Here is a 19,730-nt window from a genome sequence, read left to right on the forward strand (position 1 = left end):
GTATAAACCGAAATGCGAGGCTCATTTTTGTTTACTTCTTCAATGGGGAATACGAGCCTCGCGGGTAATTGCGGCAATTATGTTTTAGAACATTTTAAGTCGCTCTATTCATTTTATCTTTAATTTTAGTACAGTAGGGGTTACAGTGAACGGGCGCTAATTAGTTAAGGAGATGAATGAACTCAAATTAAGGGTCATCACCGTCAACTCTTTATGAAAATGAAAGATTTGATGAAAGCTTTAATGGGTGGGTTACATTAGAACTGTGTTTAACTTTATATAACTTAGAGTAAACTACTATGAATTGACAATTAACAAACAACTGAGTTACTGCGCAAGTATTTGTTGAGAGTAACGTGTTTACACGAAAAACTTTAAGAGAGTTAAAGAAAGTGTAATATCCCGGAGAATTGGAACATTTTGCTGTTATGAGTATGTTGTATGTAGTTTTTTAGAATGCAATGATGCCTTACTAAGCGAAATATGTCATCATTTTTAAAATCTACATTAAATAAGTATATTAAATATTTAAATAAAAATCTAAAATTACTAACTTATCTATAGTCTATTTCAAATAAGTAGAGAGTAATAAAACCTTAAACTAGGGACGGATATATATTACTACTTATAAGTCACTTCCATAGTTTGCATTGCGAAATTAACTCCTTGCGGAATACAGGTAGTACCGCACTGGTTTTCCCGATTTTGGGTCAATTTATGAGCATTTGCTATTGTTATCCATCGGATAAACGCTGAAAATGGTTCGACAAAGACGTGCAGGCAGGTTAATATAATATAAATTATAGGCTATTTCCTTTTTCTGTTATAAAAATTTCATCGCTTTCCACTGATTTGCGATTAGGCTTTTTCCATGAAAAATCCATATCTTTTAAAGTGAACAGTTTTTTACTATAATCTCGGCTAAGATCCATTACCATTTTTTTCTAAAGTTGGTATTTCTTTTTTGAAATAACGAAAATTAACTTTTCTTCTAACTGTATATTTGGTGTCTTCATCAAGGACTCTGGCTGGTCTTCGTGTACTATGCTTTGGAGGTTCTGCTTGTCCTGCCTTTATTCCCGTAATAGTCTATAGATGGCAGATTTTCCTATTCGAGTCATTCGGGAACATTCCTGTACAACTTTATCAACAGTAAAAGTCTGTAAAACTAGGGCGGTCGTGTTTTAAACAATCATGCACATTTAAAATAATAATTTTTTTATTGTCTGACAATGCAGGACTACGAGTAGTATATTAGAACTTCTTTTCGCCTTTCGAGTAAATGTCAGATCCATTTTTAATTTTTTATATTTGTATTCATTGTGCCATATATATCTGTATGATATATTACACTAGGGCGTAACAGCAAATACTACTTTAGAAGTAATATGTGCTCGAATTCGAAGTAATATATTCTCTTTTTATTACTATCCCTATTTATTTATTTATATCCGCCAGATTACCTGGCGAAAGTTTAAATTACCTGCCAAATAAGCATATTAAATATTACGCTAATATGATGTTACATTTAAAAATCGCACCTACCTCTACCCTTCTTATAGCGTTTAAACCCTACCAATTTTTCTCGCTTTATTCCTTAACTAGGTACTAAGTTTACCTACGCCCATGGATGACCACAAAACTCTCGAAAATTTACCTTCTTTACTCTCTACCTATTTGAAATAAAGTATAGTGTAGTTTAAATTTTTTTTATGTTATTGCTTAATATTAAATTAAGTAAGCGAGTGTATGCGCCATATCTTATATATGCAATAAATATGCAGATAAAATAACAGCAATATAAACTGCAAAAATACAATCTGAAATATAAAAATAAAAAACTCCGAATAAAACAGTAAAAATTAAACAAGACGCGAATTTCGATAATCCACTTGTAGAAATCCTTAGCAGTCCAATATTCAGACTTTCGTTCTCTTTAAGTGTTCAGCTATACAGGTCCGAAGCAAAGGTTATGTTAACAAAAAAACATTAAAAATTCTTTTATTTTTACCTTTTTTAAATATAAATCACTTAGAAGTTATATTTAATCTGTATATAAAAGAGTAAATGAAACACTTATATCGTGGGATTATTAACCTCACTGATTTTGCAATTATTATAAGCAGTATTCATAAGTATTTTGACAGGACCTGCGCAAAGCTCATTTGGTTTTCGTATATCTGTCCTTATTTTATTTATTCATTTATTTTATCTTCCTTAAAGCCTTTCGATACAAAATATGCAATATAAAAAATAATTAAAAAAATGTTAATCTTACTAAAATTGAAGCAATAAAATAAAATAATAAAATTCGTTTAATAAATTATTTAAACAGTAAACATATATTAAAGCTAGAAATATAACGGATAAGACGGGAAAACTTTAAACAAGCTGCACAAGAATAAGGGCAAGCAGATCTAGAGTGAGTTACAGTAAGTAGATACGTTCGTAAGTAAGTCTAATAAAAAAACTGTAAAGTTGTTAATTATGAGTACAGAGCAGTACTTCCTTTCTGTGTAAAATGAAAATTGCTAATTCTTCCTCTTGGACATATAATTTAACGTGGGTTCCGAATAATGAGTGGACACGAGTCGTTTCTATCGACTGCCACCCAGAATAATTCTGTTTACTTTGATTTTTTTTTTGAAGATAAACCCAAACAACCATGCCCATGCCAGAATTCGAATCATACGATTATATTGCTAATATTTTTATCTTTGATAGAAGGCTATCATAAGCTTTAATTGCCCTATATATCTGAGAGTTTTTAAAGAAAGCACTAATATGTTGAGCAATACTAAGGGATGATATATACATATATAGTCCGAATCCAGCTGTTATAAAAGGGATTATTCCTGAAATAGTGTTTCTTAGCTTGTTTTTCTCCATAACCCTTTTTCATACATTCTCAATTGTCTCCAAGACTCGGATATTCATTCAAACCAATAATTTTAAAGTATTTGGGTGAATTATACTAAAAAATTGTGAAAACCTATACCAAATCACTTCACTAACAAACTCAACTCGTCTGACCTCAAAACAGAACTGAAAAATCACTATGGCCCTGGTTAAAGCAAATTTATGAAAAAAATGTTAATTCGTCTGCGTGTGAGCGAGAGACCCTTTGTGGTTGTGATGAAAACTGTCCTAGGTAGATTTTTTATAATGGCCGTTCAAAATATCTCGAGTTGCTTATTATTCAGTCCGGAGCCTATATGTATGGATTTCTACGTGTCGCATATATTATATTTGTTCAAATTTCAAGAATAATAAATTGTCCCAAATGGAAATCTTGGATGCAAGGAATATCAATAGCAATGCCTGAATAGCATATTAATACTGGATATGGAAATAATCAAGAGAGATGGAAAATCGGAACTTGAGGGCACAAAAGTATCCTATAAACCGGAGATACTGTACTGTAAACAAACTCAAATAAACTATTTTTTTTTAAGATTTTGGTCTTACAGATAGGTTTGATAGATAATATTGGCCTTTAAGTTTTCTCAATACATTGGTTTAAAGGATCATATGCGTCTGGATTAAGGCGGCTTTAGATCAAAGAAAATAATTTATTATAGACAGCAACTATACGTCTCCATTTAATTCTTCTTGTCCTTAACTAAATAATTCGTATCTTAACTATTAATTCACTACACTCATGTCTTTTCCGCTCCAAACTCGAAAACTCGAAATAAACGCTGACTCACTGCCGTAAGCAAACGCGGAAGCAAATAAATTTTTCAAATTTGTTCTGGCAAATTACAAACGAGGGACATCATCTCGGAGAAGGGTCTAACATCCCCGGAATTTTCGTGGCAATTTATTCTTTTTCCGGTAGTCCCCCGGTACCGTATTCCGTCCCTTTTTTTATACTTTCGGAAATGTCTAAAGAGCTTATTTTTTTAAGTAAAGTTATACTCTCGGCCATATTTTCCCCGTCTGAATTTTTCTTTTACCTATTTTTCCTTGCCGTATTTCGCTTTATAAACCAGGAAGCCAAATGCAATTCCACATATTAAAATTGGCCCAATATCGTGCAATTTTATTATTCAAATCTCGTATATGCATGAGATTTATGCATCTTGCAAAACGGTAGGTTAGGAAGTTCTGGATACACTCGAGAAAAGGGTATAAGGGTATATAAAGGGGGACAAAAAAGCAGGAGAAAGTATTTGCTTGGCGAGCACGTAAACGTATCCAGAAGAATTATTGCCCCGCTGAAAACATATCGGTCCTAAGAGCACGGCTTAAGATCTCGTCCAGAGTTTTAATGGACTAAGGGACCATCTGCAAAGATGCACTAAAGGATATTTAATTCAGGAGTTGAAGTGAATTAATATTTAATTGTAAGGTAAAGTACAAGTACGGTAGCTTTAGGCTTTTCACTTGATAATGGAGTAATGTACAGGCAAAATATATTATTTAATGAAATCACATTGATATTATATTTTTCTAATATTGGGTATATTAAATTTTCCAATACTAACAAAAGACTATATTTGTAAAATTTCTACCCAACACTGTTCGAGTGAAAGACTTTTTAATTACCGTTTCCACGATGTAATATGAGGAAATTATTTCATATCCACGTCTATCATGGTAATACTAAAAAAGTAGTGCTAAACTTTCGTGATACTTTTATCCAAGTACTGAAAATAAATATTATCACAAAGGTTTTGCAAAAATTTTAATATTTTCAAAACTCTTGATTTAAGAATTTCTTTACCAACATAGTTCTTACAAACTCCCTTGTAAATATACCCGTTTAGAAAATTGAGTAGTTTTTTAGTTGAAAAATGTTAATACCCTCAAAGGCTTTAAAAAAGTCTAAATATTTTGAAAACTCATGTACCGTTCATTGTGTGTATTCATATGGCATTTATTGATTTCGTGAAAGATGCATATGAAAGTTCATGTTCTTCACTGAAAAGTAAAGTAACGATAAACTCGGGTATTTTTTGTAAAACCTCACGCGTTTTATTAAATGTCATCTTTTAGAAAGACTATACCTAGATATACATCTAAATTTTGTTACTGTTAATATATTTAAAAAAAATTACCTTTGAGTTCCTTGATAGTGAAAACACGTCGATCTTGGGTATTTTTTTCCAATACAATTTATCTTGTGGAAATTTACTCACAAGATAAATTTTATTGGAAAAAAATAAATGGTATGGAAAGTAAGTAAAATCAGTACCAAGTCGATTAATTTCTTTAAACTATTCTTATATTTTCAGGAATTAAATTAAAAATTTAATTTTTAAACAACATTTTAGTAATCCAGCCTCGAACCTTCTTAAATTTAAGCCACCCCATATAATATTATTCGTATTCAAAACTATTAAAAAAAAACTGTATTAATATTACAAAACATATTTCAATTCATGCTGGTCAAGATACTAAAAGGACTAGCATCCAAAAGCAATTTTCGAAAACAACAAGTGCACTTGGACTAAATTGCAATGACAATAATAATGTACCAAGTAAATCCAACTAAAAGATCATTAAGTATCGGGAATTAGAATATTATATGAATATAAGATTAAGAGTTTTGAAATAATGGATATATCTAAAACAGCAACACAGGTACTTTTACAAAATTATATTGTTCCAACCAGAAGCTCCAATGCAAAACAGCAAATGCAGATACGAATACCATACAACAGAAACTATCTAACATATCGAAAAAAGTTACCAAATATAACTATGATATGACCACATATCAAGAACTTGATAAGCTAAAGTATTCACAAGTTTTTGCCTGAATAAAATTAAGAATTTAAGAACTTAAAATCAAATGAGATTATATATATCAAAGATCCTCTGTTAGAGTAAATAGGAAAACAGCTTTTATGGAAGAATTGAAATTGCATGCTAAGATAGATTACTCTTACCTGATTAAAATATGCTGGTAACTTGCACCGCTGATCATCAATCCTGGACCTCTGAGCTTTCTCCAGAAGCTCAAAAAGGTCGGTGGTGGCACCTCTGAGTCGCTCCGGACTTTTCGGACAATCAGTTTTTGCTGAAACTGGAGTGCCCAAGTTCGAATTATGCCAGGTGGTCGTATTACTCGGCGTGCTATTAGGATGCTGTCGCCTGCAAATAAATAAACAAAAGTCAGTTATAACTACTAATAGAAAAACTTATTACACTTATTGGCAAATTTAAATCGAAATAAAGTTATAGACTCCTTGATTTTATAAGTGTGAGTCTTTAAGTATGACATTTATTCCCTGTCATTTAATTTCAGTCTCCATAAAATATCAATATAAATCTAAATAGAGGATAATATATATTATGTTAAATCTGAAGTTTATAAGCAATTCAAAGCGTAGTCACAATTTTATGGCGTTACCAAACGGTTTATATCGATGATTATCCTTCGCGCGAAAGATAGTGGTGCTCTCAAATTTACATGAGACACAAATAAAGTCGTCGTATTTTAGTCGGCCAGCGATTCTAACCTATCCCGTTCTGTTACGTTTACTTTATATGCGCCAGTATCGGTAAGGTAACAAACCCAATTACCATAAATATCCAACGTACTACAGAGTGCCCCATAGAATCTAATTACCAGCAGGGGCGGCACCACGTAACTTTGATTTTTCGTTTTATTCGTTATTATTATTGCTTCGATCGTAATCGGAATTCATATCTTGCTGATATGGATATTATAGGGTTTCTTTGTTTTTTTGTGTTATATTATTTTGCTGCTTCGATCATTTTTTTTAAAGGTTTCATATAAAAATTGACGTGTTACATGGTTGAGCTAAATTTATACAAATTAATATTATTTAACATTATCAGTTTACAACGAGGTATTAACAAATCTGATTCATCCTTTTACTCTCTCCCTCATCCATATAGCTATTACTTAAGATACCATCTTAAGCTAAAAAGTTCTCTTCTCAATCTATACATACTCAACAATACCTCTTTATCCAGTTTATTAGTTGTGGTACCCACCTTTAAGAAGAGTAAGGATCCTAATAGCTTTGTTTCTATTTATTTTTCTCATCTGATAAAGATAAAGTAGACTTTTAATGTTCAATGCAAGGAGTAAAACTGGAATCTTTTGCCCATTTTGATGTGCCTATTACAGAATGACGGGCGTTTTCTCGATGAGCACATTCTTATGAAAGAAGTGGTGGTGATAATTTTGAATAGAAAGAGCCATTTGTTACAAAACAAATAAGTTTAATGATATTAGCAAAATAGTTAATGAGGGTCACTTTTGGCTATAATGTTGTCTATTGCAAAACAGACTGACAACTGAGAGAGATAATTAAAACACAGTGTAGGATATCTGAGAGAGTAATCCAGCTTTTTTTAGAACATATTAAAAAACTATAGACACGTTGAAAAACTATAGATATGTTGTTACGTAATAATAAATTATAAAAGTACTGAATGAATATATTCATTTTAAAATATATTCAAAATTCAAATTCATTTATTGATTGCTAGGTTTCTGAGCACATATAGGTTCTTTGACAGATTTTTACTCAGATAGTCAATATGTTGGCCCCTTTAAAGCTTAGGTTCCAGGTGTACCCTTAGGAACTTCACACTTGTCACAGACACGTTTACAGCCCGGATGTCCCTAAGAGCAAAAACTATCCTGCCGGTCTTTGCTCAAAGCACAAAAGTGCTGAATTGCATCTTATGAAAAGATTTCAAAATGCTAGATTATGAATCCCAAGTGTGATCGAGGGAAATAGTTGTTACTTTCAAAGAAACTTGTAATTTGCAAAGCCTTTTCTACTATTTTAGACATGATTGACCGGCCTATAGTTCTCAAGATCGTCCCCTTTTTTAAATATGGATGTTATATTTAATATTTTATGTTAAATTCATATATTTATTAATATTTTTGTTACCTACTCAGAAGACTATTTGACAATATATTAACATATCACAGTTATTCTTATTGAAGTACAGACTTTAGTTACGTGGTATCGGTCCGTGACTGAAACTCTTGATACCCAAACAAGACCACTCAGAATAAGGACTTCACAGCCGGCTTGTTTGTAACTTTCCCCGTAACATCGCACTTTACTCCTTTAGCTTACTTTGCCGTAATTGAAACAAATATTTTGACAAAAGAACTACAAAATAGGGACGACGTTAACAATTTTGGACCAACACGAAGTCTATTAGCATTTAAGAAGTTGATGATGATGGGTTGAATTTGTGTTTAAACCGAGAATATCCTCGGGATTATTGCAAGTCCATCCCAGGCAAATATCAAGAGTTTTCATGAAATGAGAAAAAAAATTCGTAGTCTTCTTGTCAAAAGACCAATTTTTTATTTAGTTTTCTGATCTCTTATACTCTCTCTATAATTTTCTTGGTCATCCTTAATAAGTTTCTTCATCCTAATCATTATTTTCATATCCTTTAATTGCATTATATTTTTACCTGCATGACTGTCGAGTTTTTACTTGAATTATCAGCATATACAGTGCTTTCATTTCAAAACGAACCACCCTTAATAACTTCATACAAAAAACACGTTGATCTAGATATACAGCGAGACGTTTAATTTTATATTTGACAATTCTTAAGTTCTGTCAATCACCTCCTCACCTCCAGCTAACCTCTGTTTGATATGTCAAATGGGAATCCCCCTCGTGTCATAGATCATTGTAAGAAGCATTAAAATGTCTATGCTACAGTGCCAAAAAAAATTAAATTGGTTGACGTACCAGCGAATAGTGAGCTAAAATGTCTGGTAATAATGAATATTTTATCGACGTCATATTTTGGTATGTCGAATGGCTATTATATAGTGTAATAAATCATTTTAAAGGGCATACAATCTACCACCCAACGGTGTAATGAAGTTTATATTCTACATTCGCGAATAATACGGCTTTTCTAAACTTTGCTTTTTAAATACCCCCAAGAGAAAAAATCTAGTGGTGTTAAGTCGGGCGACCGTGCGGGCCATTCAAGTGCACCACGCCTACCAATCCACATTCCTGGCAGCGGTTCATTAAGCCACTTTCGAACAGTCAAAGCTTAGTGTGAGGAAGCTCTATCTTGTTGAAAATACAAATTATTTTCGTTTAGTATCCCAACACCATTTTCATCCACTTGGTAAAAAATTTTAGGGAGAAATTCAAAATAGCATTACTTAGATTATTTAAAATCCTGATTACTTAGATTATTTTATTGAAAAAGCTTGGTAGTTTAAATTTTCTGGATTCTATGTATTTGCTTGCTTTGACTGTCAATGTTTCCTTAAAATTATTGGCAGCAGCCAAAATGGAAATTGCTCTGAGCATTACCAAACTATTCCACGAGTCTTTAACATCTATGAAGATTCGTTATATTTTATTAATGTTGTTGCTTCTCTTAGACACAAATAAAGGCAGATAATAGTAATGAATTAAAGTCAACACGGGTCACGTGAAAACTTCGTAATCTGGCGTTGAGAGATTAAAAAGAATGTGTTCCTGGTATACGTGTGTTCCTGAAATCTGTTTCAATATTGATCGCAAAAATATGTATTTTAAACAAAGAGATGTAATTACTATTATTATGATGAAAGACCACAACCAATTTACCCCAAGTCGCTTTATGCACACTCACTTTAAATACAATTTGAAATCACTGAACCGCCCTAAGCTCTAAATGTAAAAAAACATCCCCAAAACTGAATATAAGAGTTTATACTCGATTCATTAACTTCCCTCTGGTTCGTGGTCAGCGGCACGAGCAATAATTCCATTGAGCGATTCCAATTTTGCGTCTAATTCGGGGGTTACTGGTATACAAATTGCCAGTTCTGCTCGACGATGTCATTTGTCTAGCATTGTACTTACCGACAGCAAATAGCTTGTTCATTATCGGCGGTATTGTTGTAATGAAATCGCGCCTTTTTTAGGATTAGCTCAGGCAGCTGCTGCCGAGATTTTTTTTTTGTAACCAGCCCGCCCGTTAATGATACATCTATTAATTTTGTGTAATTTGATATTTTCAGTTGGTAGGGGGTTGTTTTTAGTCGTTTGTTGGTGAGATAATAAGGGGTTTTTGTGGTAGTTTGAAATCTAATTTCATGTATAGTCACCTTGCATTACGTTTATTATCATTATCTTACTACTCTTGGGCGGTGCTATAGGGTTTATAGAATTTATATGTCAACCTTTTATGATTTTTTGAAACCCAATTTGAATGTTAGACTAAGCAGTGAGACCATGAAAAGGAAACTTTAAAGAGCATTGAGGAATTAGGTTTTTCACAATCGTTTTCCAAAAGTGCTGGTTTCATTCTTCGAGTAGCCCTTTTTAAGGACAAATTTTCAAAAAAAAATTTTTTTGTCAACATTACAAAGCATCTTAATCAGACGTGTCAGATGGCGCCGATTCTTGGTTATTCCTGTCGCAAATGTCTGATGACACAAACTCAAGAGATATAAAAGAATATCTCAAATCTACTGAATGCACAAAAATCAGTACTCGAAAATTACTAAAATATACCTGTTTTAAACTTGGAATTTCGGTTGAGTCGGAAAAGTCTGCACTAGATGGAAACTTCTGGCCAAAAGGCGCCCTAATAAACAATAATTGTTCATTAAAAAACAAGACTGGGGAGCTAGAAGCCTTATTATATAGTACTGACAAAACATACAATGTGTTATGCCTGATGGAGCACCCTCTCACTCACGGAGAGTTGTATTTTATTTATGGTTTCCTCTTTTTCAAGACGAATACGCCTAAATGACAATATAAATAGCGATAAATAGTGATGTTGAAAACTGGAACCGCATTTAGAAGCATTGACAACATATATAACATCTCCTCAGAGATGCATTGTGAGATGACAGCAATGGAGGTTATTGTGCAGGTTATTGACTTCAGCTTAATGAATGATGAAACGATTATATTAAACTATTTAACTCAAATTCTTTTAGAAAACATGAATTAATTGATCTCCTGGGCAGTTCAAACTTAACACAACAAATATTTTTTAGCCCTAGGGCCATAAATTGTATTTATAATTTTTTCTTGAATTAGAACTCTCTGTAAACTAAATCAAACGCTGATATGTACCAATAACTCAAAAAGGAATTTCTGATATGATATTTTACTTAGACTGACAAAGCTGGGATTTTATTAATGACATCTTAGATCTACTTGAAAAATTCCTGTGTGTTCTGAAACCGGATGCCTTTCAAAACACTCATTCCTTGATATTTTTACCAATATAGCCGAGGGATTCTTAAAAATGTACTGATAGTTCTTTGCACAAAACTCATGTTAAAATCTGGCAATTTTCTGTCTTTTCTAGATCAAGAGTCGTGCCTATATTCAAAAAGGGTGATAGGAATGAAACGGGAAATTACCGGCCAAATTAATTGGTTCTTATAATATCCAAAAGTTGTGAAACTATACTAAAAAACCAGCTCTACAATTACTAAGAGGCAAATTCTCTTTTCTCAACTTCTCAATTTGGGTTTCGACAAAATAGGTCCACGACTCTTGCAATTCTTAACCTACTGCTTCATGGTGAAGGCCTTTGAGTGAGGATAGTAACACACGCTGTGATCCCTCAAAGGCTTTTGACTGTCTTTCAAATGACATTTTTATGAAAAAGTTGGAAACATAAAGCATACATGCGATTGGTTTCAAATTACTAAGCAGCTACCTGCGTGACCGATAGTCCAAGTCTGATCGTTTAGAAAAACCACCTCAGGTGAAGCTCGTTTAACCCAAGGATCAATGTTGGGCCTCTTGCTTTTTCTTATTTATATAAATGGCATACCATAATCCAAACTAGTGTTTGCTGATGATACAACCTTTACTTTTAGAGATTCCGATAGAGAAAATTTTGACAGGCAGGGACCTAAATGTATGAATGTTTTGGGGGACTGGTTCTGCGAAAATAAATTGGTCCTAAACAATACCAAAACTGAGAGTATGACTTTTGGTCTGAGGGATATTGTTAGACACAACCCTCTTGAATTGACATTTCTAGGAATATATTTTGATCCATCTCTGAAGTTTTGGGATATTCGTCTCAGAGGTCCAGAATTTTTGCTCTGCAAAGGAAAACAGTCTGAGTTGTCACTGGTGTGGGCTATGCGGTTGATGCAAGATCAAGTTTCATACAGTATGGGATCAGGTATATCTATGAATGTCTAGTGTATTGTCGCAGGAATATATATAGTCTTAATGCAAACAACCATTATTATCCCATAAGTCAAGTAAACCATATGTATAGGCTAGAATGATCTAGAATTTTCTCAAACTATTATAGTCCAAAATTCTTTAATGTTTTGCCGGAGAGTATATATTTACCTATCTTCAGATCAATTTTATAACACAATAAAAAAATGTCACTAACAAAGCTTGCTATGACTTTGGATAATGAATAAGCGCTACAGAATTTACACTTTGATGCGTGTTCTATATTTTCCTGTTCTCTTGTCAATTTTTATTTGTACTGAGTGTATTATTGTACGACATAATATTATGTAGTACAGGTATTTTAGTATTTATTTTTTTAGGATTTAGGATTTTAATAATGAACGTAACACTTTTATGTGCCTTTTGATGATGTAGAGTCACCTATGAAGACATCTAGTTTTTTTAGAATACTGCATCAGTTCAAGAGTTCAATGATCTAAAAGTATGACTGATCCAAAATATAGACATTTCATATTAAGACAGATTCGATAAGCGGTACTAAAATATACCCCAATTCAAAAGAATTTCGAAGGGTGGTCAGCACAATGGGCACAATAGAGGCCTGATTTATAGGCAAATACATTTGCGTCCCCCTGAAAGCTGTGTACATTAGGTCATTTGACAAAGCAAACAATAAAGCCTCCCATAATCGGGAACTTCGGGGCTTGGACATTTGAGCTTTGATGGTTTTTGATAGAAATATTCCTTATTCGTACATGGCAAAAGCAATATTGTCCAAAAATCCCTTGAAAGGCATGCTTAGCATTTCTCGCATCAAACGGACGTTAAGTTTATAAATCGAACTTATTACTAAAATAAATTTTATGATAAAAAAATTCACATTTTCTCTAATTAACTTTCGTAATTCAATTTGAAGTTAGTTGCCGTGTTCAATTTGCAAGCTGCATAACAATTTTTTTTCTGTTATCAATTTAGCAATCAAAATTACCCCATATATCGGTCGTTTTTCCTGTTTACGGTTGGTTAGCGAAATAACCCGCTAAACAATTCAAAATAGATAATAAGCCTTACAAAAATGGTATGTATATGCGTATGGATGCCTGAGACGGACACATATAAATATAAGCGATTTCATTTTTTTTATAGAAACAGACAGCGTGCATTTTCAGTGGCTGCCTTCGATAATGATAACCCGATTAATTAAAACCGATAACGGACGTTATTTTAATTGAATTTCTATTTATATCGGGTTGTACGATATAGTTTTGCGGAGCTGGCCGTCAGAAGGGCGATATAAATCAACTTTTTTTTTAATTTTTTTTACTTCGAAGTAAATTGACTGGGATGTTCTAGACTCCGTTTTCATTACACCATCTCACTCACCTTTTTAAAGGTGGCTTTATATTAATCGCTGACATTTTCTTGCCGTTTTAGGTTCGTAATAATCTCTTAATTTACCATAATAAACAGCAAATAAAAAGGTTCAAAATTGTCATTTTTAGGGAGTCATTATACCATTGAATTCAACTCAGGAGTTCTGAAATTTTCAACGCGGAATGTCAGCAGAGAGGGAATTTTACAGAGAAGGTAGGTATTATTGCACACGCATCGTGCCTCATAAAGTTATTAAGAGAGTGAAAAATTGCTTCTGACACATATTTTTTGATACCATATCTATAACATATTATCGCAAGAAAATGCTGTAGTCTTTTGCAAGGTGCCGAATCCAATGATAGAATATGTTATATCCATTTTACACGGTTGGCGATCTTATCTTGAGCGTTAATTTAGGCGTTAGCTTTTCCACAATGGTGTGCCCGTGTAGCGGATTTTTAATTTTTTTCTCAGTTGGATTTAAAATATTCAAACATTTTAATTTGGATATAAAATATGACCTTTTAAAAAGTCTAGTAAATAATTTGATTAAAATTTGAAAGTTTTGATTGTGTTCTTTCACTCACCTTCTTATATTTACTCTTACAGATACAAAGCAATAACCAATGCCATTTTCTTGTTGTTAATCATAAAAGAGTGCTGAGTGTCTTCCCGGATTATATAAAACTGTATTGTGGCATTCAGACCTAGATTTGAGCACCATTTACGAATAAGAAAGAAATATATAGATTTAAAGATCTAAATAAATTTTGTTAGGTAACTAAGTCAATAGGTAACTAAAAGTTCATTAGATGCTTATGATACGAAACAGTTTGTATTAAATAATACAATTACTAAGGTATCCTTAATAAACCTAGGATAATAACAGTATCTTCTATGAAATTAAATTAAAACGAATGCAAACAATATTACTAATATTTGGCGCTAATTTACAACAATGCTAAACGCTTTCATTAGAAAAAAATTAGGTGGGTCGATTTTTACGAGATATTTTTAATATTTTATTTTGCGTCGGTGATCATTCATTTTTCTCTTCACGCTCGATCATGACGAAAGTCTATTATTTCAAAGCGGTTGTTTCTTGACCGCAATTTTTGAAAAATCTTCTGCAACAAACCGTTTTGATTAATGAATTTTCGATGGTCAAATATTGTTCGACCATTATTGAAATTCTCATTTAAATCGATGCCAAAGCCCACAAAGAATAAAATGTTTATGCTCGGGTATTTAATAGAGGTGGAGGAACTCGTTTCACGATTTCAAAAGCCGCTAACATGATGTTATGTTTCAAGTTATTACTCAGGCATGCGTTTTTCGTCTGGTTAGATACAAATTATCATATTTTCAGGCCAGACCACTTTAGTTGCATATATTGGCAGACAGGAAAGAAACTAAGGTAAATTTTAAAGGATATTGCCTCACATGCTATATAAGACAAGGTCATGCATAGATCATAATTTCATTACCCATTTTTTTTGTTTATTTGGACTAATTCAGCTTTAATTAACCAGAAAATGTCTATTGAAATAAAACAATTAAGATTGTAGATTATTACCATTGATTTATATCAAATTCTCACACTGATCTACATAATTATCATAAGAAAGGATCGCTCGGTTCTAGTGGCCAAATTAATTTGAAATTCTAATGAGGTTGTATAAATTTTATATTTGCTACCAACAACAAAACGAAAGGTATTAATTGCGTGACCCTCCACCGCCTTAAGTTTAAATCACATTTATATTGTTTCTTATAATTAAATCAGGTTTCATTATCTTAATTACTTAAACCAATTTAAATTAATTAAATAATTGTTGATCAAGTATTGGGGAGATTTGTTTTTTTTATTTCTATTATTAACGATTAGTGCCATTAGAAAAATACAAGAAAATGATAAATGTGCATACCTGGATTACCCAAAAAGTTAAAAATAACCAATTTCAGCATTAATATTCCCAATTTCAAACTTTTTTCATATTAAAAAAATTATTGTTTTGATGTATAAAAAATTTTGAGACTCATTTGGCCTTTAAAAAAATCGTCAAAATAGAACAATATCAAACATCTATGGTACTAACAGCACACCTTCACAAACCTTTTCAGATCTAAATTGGGTTTTGGTGGGCTTAGATGATAGCGGTGTCATCGGCATATTGGTGAATATAGTTTATTTTATTATTTTAAAATTTTTCCAGGCATTTAAAAATAGTATTATCTACCTATTTTCTCTTAAACCTACTATTCTACTATCTCCAGTTATTATACCATTATTTATATTACCAGGAGGTTACATTTATTTCTTCCAGGCATGTGTTTTACATTTATGTATTCATGTTGTATTCAAGATGTTTGACGCAATGTTTTTTTTGCAGGCAATTTCTTTTTTAACACAATTTAAACAAAAACATGATGGGTACAAGCGTCTCGCTTTTTTTTTAAATATATTTAAAAATGTTGTTCCACATATATGTAAATGTTTTTTTATTATGTGGAACTTCTGTGAATAAGTAACGATTAGCACTGATGATAGCTCATACGCCAAAAGCGTTCTGCTAAGTAAATAATAAATACTTTGCTCTGAATACATCTGGTTTGATTGTTTCGTAATTTTCTAGATGCCTGAATCTATTCTCTATGTGATTTTCTCTATTATCTATTATTCATCCAATTGCTCCCAAGAAAAATTTTAATTTGTTTTCAGCCAGTTTTCTCGAGGTATGGCTTTATCCTGAAATTTCCAGGCAGTTAAAGCTATACCTTCTATTTCTTCTAGGTCGTTTCAGATGTTTGCTAGAAGTAAATAAAGCTATGTCCAAGTAGAAATTCATTATTTTTAAACCTACTTAAGAAATTGTTCTGTTTTTTCCAAAAAAGGTAGCATTTTTGCAGCTTCAACTAAACTTAGCTGAGTACCTCCCACTTTAAACCGTCCAATGTAAGTTTTTTTGTTCTTGAAGTAAAGCACAACGTTTTGAAGGGTTGAGTTGTAAATTATTATGAGAAAAAAGGTAAATTCTGGAAAGATCGTCATTTATTTTATTAGATGGCTCTAACACAGATTCAGCCTTAAAAGAATGGTATATTTGGTATTTAAAAAAGTCTGATCTTTCAAGACCAGAACTTGCATTTTGTTGAATAAGTAGGATCTAAAAAAGATTTGCGAAACATTATCAAAGCGGTAATAAGCCAATTTTGCTAAAAGCAAATGATGATCCTAGGTGTCAAATGCTTTAGTTAAACATTATAAATATCGTGAAATCACCTTTATTTATTGCAAAAATGTAGGGTAATGTTTAGTAAGACAGATGTCGTGCTATATTATTTTCTAAACCTAGATAGTTTATGCGGAATAACAAAGAGATGACAGGGATATGGAAATTGGTCTAACGTCGCAGAAATTAGTTGGACCTAGGGTTATTGATTTTAGCCAAAGGTGTTGCTTTTCCACATATCAGGGAAATAGCCAGTTTATAGGCAATAATTTCTAATATGCGTAATTTCCTCAACTGTGGCTAAACGAAATGAAAATGAATGGCAATGAATGAAAAATTTAGGTTTAGATCATGATTAAACTGTTTGTTAAGAAAATTATCAACTCCTTCTAGACAACTATACCTAACTGGCTATAAACTGAAACAAAATAATGATTAATTTTGTTTGGATCTTGGAGATTTGAAGGAATAGAACGATTATCGCCATTTTTTAGACTTAGATTTATAGACTTTAAGTATTTATTAAAAATTATAATAATACTTAGATATACTACTTAATATATTTTGTTATTTACTTTGTTTCAAGTCCTACAAATTTACGCTCTTTGGAAAACTGGATATGAAACTAAAAATTTCAGTTAGAAAACTAAAGTAATTTTTTTACCAGATAAATTAATTACATTTACAAAATATATCATAGTTAGCCATCGCTATACAGTGTGTATCAGCCAAATGGAAGAAATTCCATAACAAATAAATAGGGATAGTTTCGAAAAACCGCTCAGGCACGTGGATTGACATTTTTACTTGCCCACTTAAAAAAAATTATATACAGGGTGTCATGTAAAAGTTGTCAATATCAATTTTTAATTCGATACTCCGTATGTTACTCAATTTTCGGATTCTTCAGAATATGCTAGACATATTACATGTACAACGTTCTGTACCAGCTTGCAACTGTTTCAGAGATATTAATTGTTGTTCGGTTTATTGCAAAAATTAACATTAAAAATTATTTGGTTACATAAATTCATTTCAACAAACCCAAAAACTAACAACTTTTTTTTTTAATTTTAAGTCAGCTAATTCGAAGGGTTAAGTGAAGATAATATTTTTGACCCATAAAAAGAAGTCTAATGATGTTAGATCAGGTGATCGTGCCGGCCATTCTATCGGTCCTCGTCTCCCTATCCACCGATTTGAAATTCGGTTGAGGTACTGCCGAACATCGGGGTGATGCTTCAACCATATGATATTAGCTAGAACTTGTAAGTTTGCTGGATCGGGATACACACTGTATATACCGAATATCACAAAATATTTGACCTATGTAAAAACCTTTAAATCACAATGTAATAAAGAAACTGAAGAGAAACCTAAGAAAATATATAAAAACCTAATTTGCGTTTAATTAATTACATAATAATATCGGGTTTCATAAAGACTTGGAGCCAATTAGATAATAGTAAAAGCAATTGTTCTCGATAACTTATAGTATTTCGCCTCCCCGGTGTCCACGCCCTTACACTTTACAACGTAACACCCATCACAAATGGCAGAAAAAATGCGAGCAAATCCATATCTAGACCGCGCCGAGCTGCCTTGTAATTTTCTTGCCTAACGTATTTTTAACCATTTTTGCTGTTCACGACGGCCCAGACAATCTAATTTGGACGCGACCCACACCCCTCCGACATGAAAAATAATTACAAATTTCTGTAATTTCGTAATTTCTTCAATACACTTCTGAATCCGCGTGCTGTGGGTGAAACTGCTGCGAACACCTTCGGACGGACAAAAATTGCTTTTGTTTTGATGCCAAAGAAAACGATTTAAAAAATTATGTCATAATTCGTAAATTCAACAGCCTGGGAAAGCTTTCCAGGAATCAATTTTTGAGAAATTGTTGTTCTTGTTCTCCTCAATTATACTCCAAAAAGCTTAAATAATATGAAATATTTACATAAAATGAAGATTATTTTCAATACGAGCTCTTTTTATATAACATTTCTGAAAACTGTCGCATTTGGAGTATAGAAAATCCACGAGTGATTTATCAGATTATGGTGTGTATTATCGTCTGGAGGCATAATTATATGGTTTTCTTTAAAAACGAAGAAAATAATGCAATAACGGTGAATGGCAAACGTTATTCTGCTATGATAACAAAGTTTCTTATGCCTCATTTGGAAGCTGTTGATATTGCCGACATATGGTTTCAGCAAGACGGTGCTGCATATCATACCTCACGTGAAACATAGACGATCTTACACAAATTTGCTCCTGGTCGTATTATTTCTGGATTTAGTGAGCAGAAGGCTCCATGCTTTTGCGATTTAACACTTTTAGACTTAGACTGGCTGTATGGTTATCTAAAGTCACAGATCTATGCCAATAAGCCTGCAACCATCAAAGCATTGAAAGCCGAAATTAGACGCTATATTAATGAAATACCACCACAGGTATAACAATAATGTTATTGAAAATTTCGTCAAATGGGTACGCATATGTCAGCAAAGTCGTGGCTTCCATTTGCAATTTATTTTGTTTCATAGATAATTGCCAAACCTATGTTTTCTAAATCAATAAATATTTCCGCACTTTGTTAGAGAAAACCTTGAAAAATCGAAACACTCTTTTATAAAATACATAAAACGTCATAAATAAACAGCCATAGCTAAAGTTAAAGTATTATTAACGTTAATAATACTTTAAATAGTTATTAACGTTAAATTAAACAAGAAAATAAAAAAATTATATAACTAAGGTTCAATTTATACAAGGAAGTATAAGAACTTTTTGGTACAATAAATCTTATAATAATCAAAATCCAAACTAAGTGTTAATAATGGTTACAATTTTTTTTTAATTTGATATAAAAATTATTAGGTTTTTGATAAATTATCGTATATACCTTCTAAAGAATTTGTCTTAAAATTAATTTTTTTAATAATTGAATAAA

At 32.1% G+C, this 19,730-nt stretch overlaps 1 protein-coding gene across 6 annotated transcripts in view; it reads right to left on the minus strand.

The window, feature by feature from the left end:
- LOC126737314 (rap1 GTPase-activating protein 1) overlaps positions 1-19,730 on the minus strand; it is a 349,016-nt gene that overhangs the window by 161,196 nt on the left and 168,090 nt on the right. For all 6 annotated transcript variants that reach the window (XM_050442171.1, XM_050442170.1, XM_050442173.1 and 3 more), the window contains one exon: positions 5,898-6,102. In XM_050442171.1, coding sequence (XP_050298128.1) covers positions 5,898-6,102 — 205 coding nt within the window. The remainder of the gene's footprint in view (positions 1-5,897; positions 6,103-19,730) is intronic.

The sequence above is a fragment of the Anthonomus grandis genome, chromosome 6 (genome assembly GCF_022605725.1).
Source record: "Anthonomus grandis grandis chromosome 6, icAntGran1.3, whole genome shotgun sequence".
Classification (NCBI taxonomy): Eukaryota; Metazoa; Arthropoda; class Insecta; order Coleoptera; family Curculionidae; genus Anthonomus; species Anthonomus grandis.